The sequence below is a fragment of the Camelina sativa genome, chromosome 4 (assembly GCF_000633955.1).
Source record: "Camelina sativa cultivar DH55 chromosome 4, Cs, whole genome shotgun sequence".
In the NCBI taxonomy this organism is placed as follows: Eukaryota; Viridiplantae; Streptophyta; class Magnoliopsida; order Brassicales; family Brassicaceae; genus Camelina; species Camelina sativa.
The window spans coordinates 24,872,023-24,883,506 of record NC_025688.1 but is presented as its reverse complement, the minus strand read 5'-3'; the positions used below and the strand labels follow the sequence as shown (position 1 = coordinate 24,883,506).

Below are 11,484 nucleotides of genomic sequence, written 5' to 3'. Positions count from 1 at the left end.
CAACCTTGACACCGGTAGTGACTTTGTTGTCTGGTTCCTTTCTCTCTATCTTGACACCGGTAGTGACTTTGCTGTCTGTTTCCTTTCTCTCAACCTTGATACTCTTAGCCGAATCACCCCTCTGAAGTTTCTGGACTTTAACAGGAGCGGGATTTGAAGGCTTCTCAACATCCATCTTATTCACCTTAGCCTCTTTGACAGTTGCAGCTTTACAACCGTTTGTGCTTTCGGTTTTCTTAGCCTTGGCAGTCTCTTCAATGACAACTTTCTTCCATACCTCAAGCAGATCAGTAGCTACGGTTTTGATATCCTCAACAGGATGTTTTGCAAGAGACCTCAGCTTCTTTCCCACCTGCAAGCAAGTAAAGAATATAACTTTATCTAAGGCAATACACGCACTATCAACATTCCCGAGGATAAAGTATCAACAATAAGCGTATAGCATACTTTTCCAAACCACGACAAACCAAAAAAAAATGTATGTCTATAATGCCATGACTCGATTCATTATATAAACAAGTGCAATCATTGATCACTCTCAAGTAAATCATATGTGCCAAATTTGGGTTTGTTTCCCTTACCCTAACATGTAGAGCTGAGTTCAATGTCCAAACTGGGTTTTGATTTCTCATACAAAAGCACTAAGCAGTTTGGTCAAGCTTCTTCATCTGTTGATTTAAAGTTACTCTTTTCTTCAAAAAAATCAGATGAAATCAATTTAACCCTAATTAAGAATCTAAGGTAACAACAACACAAGTCAATGCAACGAGATTATGCAATCAACACCCAGAAAAAAACCCCTCCAATCTAAATACGTATCAATCGAAAAAAAAAAAGAGAAAGATATAAACTTTTTCCTAAATGTAAAACAATCAAATCATTTATTTAGGGTTACGAGAGATAAACCGAAAAAAAAACCTGAGTCGCAACGAGCGTATCGTATGTGACAGGAAACTTCTTGAGTAGTTTTAAGGCATCGAGACATCTCGAAACCTCCGGACCTGATGACGCAACACCGTCGAGAGCTGCCGCATCGGCCGCCTTCTTCGCTCCTTCGAACAATTCAATCAAATCACTTTCCATCGTCCCCCTTAGCTCCAACAACAAAGCGCCAACACCGACAGATCCAAACCGACTCAGAACAACAAAAAAGAACAAAAGTCTCTCACGAATGGACAAGGATAAGCGAGATGTTCGGTTCGGCGGAACCTCGTTTTAATAAGTCGCGACGAAGAAGGTTAGAGATTACGGACTGAAACTGTGTTTAGTTTTTCCTTATTTATTTATACAACCGAGACGAAGCAATCAACGGTTTCAGTTAAAACCTTGGAGAATCAACGGTCTCGATCACGTGGCTAGGTCTATGGATACTACTAGATTCACGCTTCTGCCCTTTCTCCTCCTCCTTATCCCATCAAACATGGGCTCACTCAACAAGGCCCTTATTGGGCCAGAGCTATACATTTTTTTCCCCTCAAAAGCAATTTATTAATACGGATTTTTCTCTAATAAAAAAATTCATTATTTGTTTTTGTTTAACACATCTTCATGTTATTGTTTGTTGATATATCGTGAAATGAGTGACCAATCCAAATACTCAATTTGAAGATGACTGATCGCAAAAAGAATTGTACTACACAACTTGAAAAGAGTGACACGGAGGGGGGAGTTTGGATTATAGGATGCTTATGTTGACAAACAGACACAAGCATTCTCTTACCATAATCGTATCTCTATCCTTCACTTCTTACAAACCCATCGGCTGATTCATCTTCATCTCCTCCATCTTCTATCTTTGGTCCTTTTTCTCTCTTTTCCACCATCTTGTACAAGTAAAATGCTAACACACCACCACTGCAACAGTAATCCAACATATTTTTAAGCCTTCTTTCTCATAAGAATCCTAATTTACCATTATATGCAAAAGTGTGTTTTCTTTTCTCCATGGAGTATTTGAATATAGGATTAGGAACTTTGGTCGGTTTACGAAAAAGTAAATGTGTAAAAGTATGACTAAATATTCATTAACATATCTCTTTGGGGTTTAGCTTAGGCTCTTTTCGCAATCATCTTCCTATCGTGTTTAGGCTGTTTATGAAATTGCAAATGTATAATGATTGGTTTTGAGAGTGTACCTTGTAATGGTGGTAAAAAGACCGAAGAACGCCGATTTCTGTAGAAAGAGAAAAAGGAGAGTGGATTAATGTTTAGTTAAAAGCCATTGCCATTTGAAATATAATTTTAGGAAGTGTGAGTTACCTGAGACAGTAGCAACCGCAACTCTCTCAAAAATATGATTGCCACTATAGCTGTTGAACATAAGAAGAACACGGCAATAAATGAGTAGTCAACAAACTTGCTTGTCATCCAATCTCAAACCGACATGTCGGGGACAACCTCATATCACATTGGTGAAAATATAATTTGCTGACTAAAAATAAAACTGTAGGATTGAACAAGTATCTCTTGAAAACTCAATTCTATACAAATCAATAATGCAACTCTAACTAATTCTTTCATGATTAGCTAATTGGCATGTCAGAGGGGTTATCAAAGTTATCAAATTCAAAACTTCAAAAGCACAAATTCAAGTAATTCAAACAAAAGAGTTCAGTAATTGGGGCTAGCTTTGTGAATGATATGCGAAAGAATCAATACAGATGAAAAACTTTACTAACCCATCTGTCCTTTTAAGAACTTGGTAGATGATTCTCCTTTCCTAGTAGACTTTAGACTAGCCAAGCTCAGTGCACAAAGAGCTCCACCAAGAATGACTCCAAACCTGATGGCTGGAATGCTTCCCGATACCATAAAGTTAATAAACCCACCCACAAGCAGGAGTAGACCTGAAAAGTAAACAAACATTGTCATCTCGTTCCTAGATTACTACGCACCACAAAAGTTTACAAACGATGATCAAGATATAAAAGATGTTAACCATAGGGTATTCCAACATGAAAATCATTAGCTCGGGACACATCTTTCAGATCCTCAGTGGAGGCGAATGCTTCAACGATCTCTTTCACATCTGAGGGTGATTCTTCTGCTGCTTTCAAAATATACTCTCTACCCTCTTCGCCAACCACTTTAGCTTTTGTACCCAACTCTTCTTTCGCCTTTTCCGCTTGAATCCTAAGTTGTTCAGAAGTTTCCTTCAATACTGTCATCGCCTTTTGAGAGTTAACAGAGTATGCCTCCGATGACACGCTCTGCATCTTTGCTACCTGCTCTTTAAAAGACTCAAGAGTTTTTTTCCATGCTTCCTGAGATGTACCATCTTCATCATCACTCTTCTCCTTCTCTACCTCAACACCTGATTCTTCCTAATTGAACAATGGCGATAAAGGGTAATAATCAAAACAAGTTCTTTAGCTAAGCAAAGATCATTTGATAGCAAATATTAGTCAAAAAAATGCCAATTTCAAACCCCCAAAGTATTGCACCTCACTTGAAATTAGCAGATCATATTGCTTAATCAATGAAATTTCACCAAAAGTCTAATTCTTTTTGAGCCACGGAGCAATTTACAAGATAAAGCTTCTAACTTGCGAGATACCCAACATAGGAAATTAGAAATTTTTGAGCACTAGCACACACTACTCACCGAGTCTTCGTGGGATGCAGCGAGAGCAACGACGGATCGATTAGGCAAGACTTGTGGACAGCAAGGTGAGCTAAAGCCGAAACGTATACTTGTACACGAAACAACAGCTCGAGGAGCAGTGAAATGTCGTCGGCTAGGGAGGAGAGGACGTGGTGGAGCACAGAGAGCTACCGGCGGACGAGAATGAGCTCTGTAAAGCAAGGTCGAATTAGGGTTTCTGATGGACATTAACTCCATTGGGATGCTCATCGCCTTGGTGAGAGAAGTCTTCGGCGAAGCAGAGATTAGAGAATGAGAGAGAGACTTAAACTTTAGGAATTCCAAGCTCTCTATGTGTGTTGTCGTGAATGCTTCAACTACGAAGTAAAGTATTTTTCTCAAAGGGTTTGTCTAAAACGCACAACAACAACAAAAAGATGTTTTCGAAAACGACGTCGGAACATTTGGAAATACCTAAGTAAAAGCGATTGGTGCAATAAGAAAATATCTCGAAACACATTGAAAGCGTTTGGGATCAAAATCAAGAAAACAGCTTCGCAGCAAAGCAGAACTTCTAACTGATTTAGAGTCTTTCAAATTTAACCAATCTTTCTTAACCCCTTCACCGAGGTTAAACCAATCTTATTTATCCGCTTAACTTTTAATATGCATTTTGGTTTCTAAAATCTTGAGTCAACACTGAATTAATCTTTCATAATTTACTAAGACTGGGTAAGCGTTCGGATTTTTGGTTCGGACTAGATTTTTCGGATTTTTTTTTTTTTGGATTGGAATGTATAGAATCCATTTAGAATCCGACTGTTTTTTGGATTGGATCGAATCGATTCGGGTTCGTTTGGATTCGGATTTTGTTGGTGTTGGGTTTCGCCGACCTGAAACTCAGTAACAAAGCCCATAAAGCTTTGGGTCCCGAGGACGATACTGGGCCGGGAACGAGCCCATGAAGAGAGGACTGATCGAGAAGAAGGCGAAGTCAAGTTTGTGAGGAGATCTTGGGATACATGAAGTAGATTGAAGCGAGATCGTCGAAGCTAATTAAGGAGGCTGAAGAGATGATGTTTAGCTTAAATACTTCTCAGTAGACGATTGAGAGGGACAACTTGTAATCTCTTATATATATCATTCGGAAAGTAAAACCAGAAAGTTGGAATAGCTCATATAGCTAGAACGTGTGGCCATTAACCATAAGGTCTGAGGTTCGAGTCCTCCTTTTAGTGATTCAAATTTAAATTTTTATAAAAGATTCGTTTACAACTAATAGGCTCCTAACAGAGGACCGAAAATAATATCAATACCTAAACCTAAATATATAAACGTTAATTGTGTATTTGGTTTAGTAGATAACCAATCAGATTTTGATTCGGATCGGTTTAAAACTGAAATCCGAATCACAAGTAATATAGAAACCGATCGATTTTAACAGAGAAACCAAAACCGATCGAAATCGGTTTTTTCGGATCAATTCGGATTAGTTTGTTCGGTTTCAGATTATATGTCGAGGGCTAGAACATATAATAGAGACATATATAGGGTTCAAATGGTAACCGCGGATTTAGTAATGCAGGACATATAATTTGATAGTGCGGTACGGTTCAACTGCGGTATGTGCAGAATAAATGTATTTGCAGAACAAGTATGGTTACTCCAAAATAAGCGGTACAAAATAATGTTTGATTGGTGAAAACAATTTGCGGTACGGATTTCATATTATTTTTTTAATAACTATTATAATTATATATTTTTCACCTTTTTATTACTAATAAATAAAAATTTAATTTCTAAATTTTAAATACCAAAATTTATTTTTAAATAAAAATCGTAAATGAAAAAAATTTAAAACAGGAAGTAGTAAATATTTAATAATTAATGTAACTCTAAATTCTTTTTTATTGGTAGAATGTAGCTCTAAATTCTTATAAGTTTTTTTGTTAATCAAATTTAGTATACTGATAAATTTTAAATATTTTAACTGATCTAAAAAAAAGTAAAAACCATAAATTATAGAATACATTTAGCATAGAGTCATTATTAAGATATATGTTGAATATTTAACTTTCTTTTCCCAATCATAAATTAAAAATCAAAAAAATATGTTGGTAGTGCGGAATTTGACACAAACCGCTGGCTAATTGATACATAGCCAAAAAAATGCGGTGCATGAGTTAATTACACATCTACAAAACCGCAAATAGCTAGTTTTTTTTTTTCTTACAAAAACGCAAATGACAACGTGTTTTGTGATTGGTGACCAAAGTACTTTTCAGAAAAAAAAACTTTGAAATCCGCAAATGGTGTGTTACCATTCAAGACCATAGTTTACGAGATTTATGGTCGCATTTGGTATAGTCTCCGGCAAAATTTACATATTAGTATTAAAAATCAAATTAAACCCATTAAGAGAGACTATATATACCATTACGATCTATCTACCATGCCGCATCCATATCATTGAATTTAATATCGTTGAGAGATGCAGAAGTGAAGCATTTAAAGCAGAATCTAACAAAGTTCCATATTTAGTGGTAGTGACGAAATGTAGCTACACCAAACCAAACAGGCAAACACACTACAAACACCAAATTTTCCTATCGCTAATAATTATAGTATAACTTTGTTTTTTTTCATAAATTTAGTGGGGTAACACACGAATTAAGGAAGCAATCCATTTTTTTCTCGGTTATCAAATCAAGTTTTTTTTGGGTTTAAAAACAAGTTAATAATTACAAATTTGGAGATGATATATATATATATATATATATATATATATATTATTATATAAAGTTTGATGTCAAAATTACTCATTAACAAGATCGTGACACATGTCAATTGTATCAATCAGATGTTGATACATTTCAATTCTAAATTTATTAAAATTTTAAAAAATAAAAATGTAAAAATTCAAAACCTATCATAAAAAAGTTTTATATAAAAGTCAAATAGAGAAAATAAAACCTAATTTTATTTTAAAAAGCCTTTGTAAACTTCCAAATATAAAACAAAACTATTAACAATTTAAGAAATATTAAAAGGCAATAATAAGAAAATAATAAAATTTAAACAAATTTAAAAATTTTAGAATATCATTATAAGGAAATTATATATATATATATATCAGAAATTCAAAATATTAATATAGTTAATTTATTTTAATTTTAAGTTCCTAATTTTACAAGAAAAAGGATTACTTTTTATATAAGATAAAAAAAAGTGATTGTGAAAATAGACAATTAATTACTGTTTCTAAAGAAATGTAAATACTCACCTTTTTATAAAGAAAAAGATGGTTGAAGTAAAAAAAATAAAATAGATTGTTTCATATTTTTTTCACCAATCAAATAATTTATTCAAAAAGACAGCTATTGTAAAATATAAGATAGGAGTATGTAATATAAACGTATGATTTTTTGTTACTATAAAAATGTTAAAGTGAAAAAGCATATAATAGGTTATTTAATGTGTTTATAAAGATAATTTGTTGGTAATAGTAAAGACTAAAGATTATATTTTAACAGTAAAATATATTTGTGTGTACAAATACACTTTTAGTGGTAATGTATATAGTAGATTTGTAAATGGATATATATTAGTGTATTATAGCAAAAAAAAACAACTATTTTCTATAACTAAAAGTTTATCTCTCTACTTTTATACATTGTTTATACTTATAAAAAGAATAAAATATATATATATATATATATATATATATTCTTTGTTAAATTTAATTTAATTTTAATAACTTTGAACTCATCTAGAACTTTTTTTTTTTAACTAAAAGTGCATCTATTTACCTTTTTTTTTCAACCAAACAATAAATTAAAAGGAAATTCCTCGGTTAGTTGTTCAAACTGGAGGGACAGAGTTTACCAAAAAAACTTCAGAGATAAGAGAACGTAAAGCAAGGACAAGACAATCTGCCTTCGTATTTGACGCACGCGGGATCCAAGAGATATAGAATAGTGGGAAGGACTCGAGCGAGTTAAACTCACTGAGCAGGTTGGAGAAGGACGTCCAATCTTAAGGGACTGCACAATAGTGAGTAACTCAGCATAATCAGTCTCGAAATGTTGACAAGCGATCCCTGCAACACGTATTCGCTCCATGACCCACAAAAACGCTTCTAACTCCGAATGTAGGGGGGAGGAGCTTCGTCTTAGACACTTGACCCCCAACAACAAGGTTCGCTCTTCACCAACGCAACACCACCACCCCTATCCTGAATGCACATTGGTTGCTTTCCAATAACCATCAATCTGACAACCATGTGAAGAAACTTGGACATCCGAAGACCGAGATGGAGCTGACATGACCATTATAAAAGAGAGTGCCTCTTCCCAGGCTAACTTATCGCCCAAAGCCTGAGCAATTATATCATTTGCCTCGATCTCTAAACCTTGAAAAACTTTTTTCTTTTGACCTTCCATATTGCCCATAAAATCCATGGTAATTGAAGAAGTTGATCAGGATCACCTTGTTGAGAGGCACCCCTCTAGAAAACAAAATTCAAATTCGAGTACACCGACTCATATGGAAAACCCTCTGACAAGACCAGAGCCGGAGATAAATCTCAAACTTCATGAGCGAGGGCATTCAAAGAAAACATGATTAATAGTCTCAACCGCAGAATCGCATCTTTTACACCAAATATCACATTGGACAACTCTGTATATCAATTATTTTTATAGATAGTTTTTACTTACTAAATATATTTATTTTATATTCTTCGTTAAATTTTATTTTATTTTAAAAACTCTAAACCCGCACATCGGACGGATCCTAATCTAATATATATATATATATATATATACAAAACTTGGAGAATGTCCCGTTTACTTTGTTTGTTTAGTCCATCACGTACCAATTAGTGACGAATATTTTTAGATTTTCAAAGTCCTATAATTAGTGTGGATTTTGGTTTAAGATTTCCGTTATTAAATTTAAAAACATGTAGAAGTACGATACTTCCCAACTGTAATGCATATTAACCTAAAAAAAGCAAAACAGATCAAAATAAACTAAAGCATGCTTTTAGTAAGAAGAAGATAGAGAACAACTTAAATTCCAAGTTTGAAATATCATATAACGTTGTTTGCGAACATAGTACAGACGATCACATTATGTGAACGCCGCCGATAGAAAAGGACAGGGGAAATTAAAAACTCTAAAAACAGCCATTCGAACATCTTATTTTAATATGATATCTCATCCTTTTTATATAATATTCGAAACGTCGCGCTAGTATAGCTTCATCTGTGACCCGTCGCCCATCAGTCCATCACCTTACGCTGCAAAACCACATACAAATTAACACAACACCGTTAATATATATAACCATTCCAAATCTTTAACCCAAAAACAAGTTATAACATATATTTGACATAGAGTGAGAGATTAACATACGTCTTGCAGTTGGTGCTGGTGCTGATCTTGTAAGGAATGTTGACTCCACATGCCTTGGGGATTCCAGCTACACGGCCAGCGTTGAGACCAGAGCCTAGGCCTCTAGCGACGGTTTGAATGCAGTTACAAGCTTGCTGACGGTCTGGGGTCGTACGGGCCATGCTGTTAAGGTTTCTAACGCCGGTGCAGCACGCTGGGGGATCTTCTTTAGCCTCAAACAATGGGCCAAAATGTGGAATCTGTGTTCTGTGGTACTGTTTCATACGCCTTCCAAAACGGTGACTTCTTTGCAAAAGGCAAACTCATTAGTGTATTATTTCCTTGTGTTTCCTCAACATCGGTGGCAGCAGCAGCATTATTCACCACAACCGAGCTATGATCAAAGGGTAGCTCTGGATAGATAAACGCAAAACCAAAAAAAAAAAAAAACGAATTGCTTTAGCATATATACTACCTGACAGTTTTCAAAGAGATGCATCTAAGCTTTAAGTATGTTGAGAATATTATCGAACCAGTAGGTGAACTTTTCCAAGCAGCGAGAGGCTGATCATCGACATCAGCATCGGTGCAGATAGTCCTTGTATCATTGATATCAGCTATTGGACCATTGCAACTCTCATCTACAAATTAATTACCAATTATATGATAAAAATTTGGCACGAAACAACTAATATTGCTAGATTGAGCTGGCTTCGACATACCAGTTTCCCCAAGCTCTGCGGTCTGTTTTTCTTCTCTCTTCCTTTTTATACCCTTATCTTCGATACTCTTCTCCTCAAACATCATATTGAACCGAATAATCTATTTCCATATTGAGCCGTTTTTGTGGTCCATATCGTAAAGTTGGTTTGTTGTATATACTATTGTAGTTACCGACACATGACTACTGGGTGAGTACTAATTAATAAGTAGCAATCCACTCGTTTTTGTGGTCCATATCGTGTTGTATTTCACGATGTAAACAACAAACAAACAAAAAAAAAAGAGAGTAAATATTCACGCAAGTTTTCATCGTCACTACTTATAAGAACCAACGCAATCGAATTATACAATGATTAACTGTGTGGAATGTGCACTGTCGAACCAGTTACTGAGTCGGTCTAAGCACCTTAACAAAGTCTTTTATTTTTATTTTCCCATTAACATATATAATTTTCATATTTCTCCCGTTTATATGGAAATAGATTATTCGGTTCAATATGAGGGCTTAACCGATTAATATAACTGTCATTTTATTGTATTAGTCCACCATTAATAATTACTGTTGTAGCTTAACCGATTTAACCGTGGTAAACCACATCTAATCCGGATATGATAACCAATATATGTTGAGACGGCAATGCGACTGAGTTCATAAATTCATATCATGATTCATGCATGGACTAATATTAAATCGATCTTTATTTTCTCCAGCATGTAGAAGTACATTGATCTTTTTTTTATAGTGGATTTTGTATGTGAAATTTAGGAATAATTTGTGAATTTTTTTAAATTAGCAATGTTGTCAAAATTAAATACAATACAATGCTCATCACATTTACCCAAAAATACAATGAGTTAAAATTCCACGTATTTAATTTTCAATCAATAATATTTCCACTAATTATTTTTTAATCAGTAATATTTAGGAAAAATATTTAAAACCAATAAACTATTTTTAGTCATTTATATTTAAGAGAGATTATCAGAAAAATCATTGTAACTGTTTGAAATTATTAACTTAAAATACCAAAATTAATAAAGCATGTATAGTCTTTTATAAAATGGGTCTAGTATATCAAAATGGAGTACACATATCTAAAGTTTTTAAAGAAAGTTATTTTAAAATGATTCTTTTCCTCTTTTATCTTTTCTTTTCAAAGTACTAACACCAATTAAAAAACCACATGTCACTCAATTGTAGATAAAAATGTATCACAACTTTTTATTATATACATTTTCAAAATAATAATACTTTATATTTTCTTATGTTTTGCTCATATTTTTCTTATGTTTTGCTCATAGTATGCCTAAACATTTCAAGAACTGAAAAAGATTTAAACCAATTCTTCACAATTTTAAACTATCTTATTTGCGTTGTCTATCAAGATGATGTATAATACATAATATACAAGAATATCACAGAAATGGTAACATGTTTTTTTTTAATCAAAATTTCGTAATAATACATCATAAGTTGTTTTTTGATTACTGTATTTTGGTAAAAAAAAAACAGTTTCCTAGAAATAAACCCTTTTATCCTTTTCATAAACCCTCACTTGAAACTAGTAGATTATATTGCGTAATCAAGAAAAATTTCAGGACTCGGAGCTGATGAAAACCTCCATCATCTTCTCCAAACTCCATTTTCTCCTCCTCCATTCTCCTCTTCTGCAAGCTCGTTTTCGTCTTCTCCAAGCTCATCCTCTTCTTCTTCTTCTTCTTCAAGCTCCTCTCCAAGCTCCTCTTCTTCTGCAAAATTGAGCTTGGAGAGCTCAAGCTCA

The 11,484-nt window shown here is 34.1% G+C and overlaps 3 protein-coding genes across 4 annotated transcripts in view; all 3 read right to left on the bottom strand.

Annotated features, from left to right (window-relative positions):
• LOC109124785 (transcription elongation factor TFIIS-like) overlaps window positions 1–1,262 on the bottom strand; it is an 8,806-nt gene extending 7,544 nt beyond the window's left edge. Inside the window, exons 1-3 of one of the 2 annotated variants that reach the window (XM_019244965.1) lie at window positions 919–1,011; window positions 582–668; window positions 5–352 (exon numbers count right to left, since the gene is read on the bottom strand). In XM_019244965.1, coding sequence (XP_019100510.1) covers window positions 5–352; window positions 582–632 — 399 coding nt within the window. In that variant the 5' untranslated portion in view covers window positions 633–668; window positions 919–1,011. Of the gene's footprint in view, window positions 1–4; window positions 353–581; window positions 669–918 lie in introns of both variants that reach the window. The other variant, XM_010507185.2, reaches the window with a different exon arrangement.
• On the bottom strand, window positions 1,578–3,971 carry LOC104782296 (protein FATTY ACID EXPORT 3, chloroplastic). The gene is made up of 6 exons (XM_010507183.2): window positions 3,605–3,971; window positions 2,939–3,323; window positions 2,679–2,846; window positions 2,260–2,309; window positions 2,136–2,173; window positions 1,578–1,854 (listed from the first exon to the last, which is right to left on the bottom strand). Exons 1-6 carry the CDS (start codon window positions 3,851–3,853, stop codon window positions 1,734–1,736), a joined length of 1,011 nt encoding a protein of 336 aa, XP_010505485.1. The 5' UTR covers window positions 3,854–3,971; the 3' UTR covers window positions 1,578–1,733.
• Window positions 8,673–9,343, bottom strand: LOC104782292 (non-specific lipid-transfer protein 1-like). Its single transcript, XM_010507179.2, has 2 exons — window positions 9,002–9,343; window positions 8,673–8,886 (listed from the first exon to the last, which is right to left on the bottom strand). Exons 1-2 carry the CDS (start codon window positions 9,262–9,264, stop codon window positions 8,877–8,879), a joined length of 273 nt encoding a protein of 90 aa, XP_010505481.1. The 5' UTR covers window positions 9,265–9,343; the 3' UTR covers window positions 8,673–8,876.

Excerpts from the sequence above, each read along its gene's own strand:
- LOC104782296 (XM_010507183.2), bottom strand. The coding sequence starts at position 3,853 with ATGAGCATCCCAATGGAGTTAATGTCCATCAGAAACCCTAATTCGACC. Across the intron at positions 3,324-3,604 it reads CTGCATCCCACGAAGACTCG|GAAGAATCAGGTGTTGAGGT; the intron begins GTGAGTAGTGTG and ends TTGTTCAATTAG. Across the intron at positions 2,310-2,678 it reads GTTCTTAAAAGGACAGATGG|CTATAGTGGCAATCATATTT; the intron begins GTTAGTAAAGTT and ends TATGTTCAACAG.
- LOC104782292 (XM_010507179.2), bottom strand. The coding sequence starts at position 9,264 with ATGAAACAGTACCACAGAACACAGATTCCACATTTTGGCCCATTGTTT.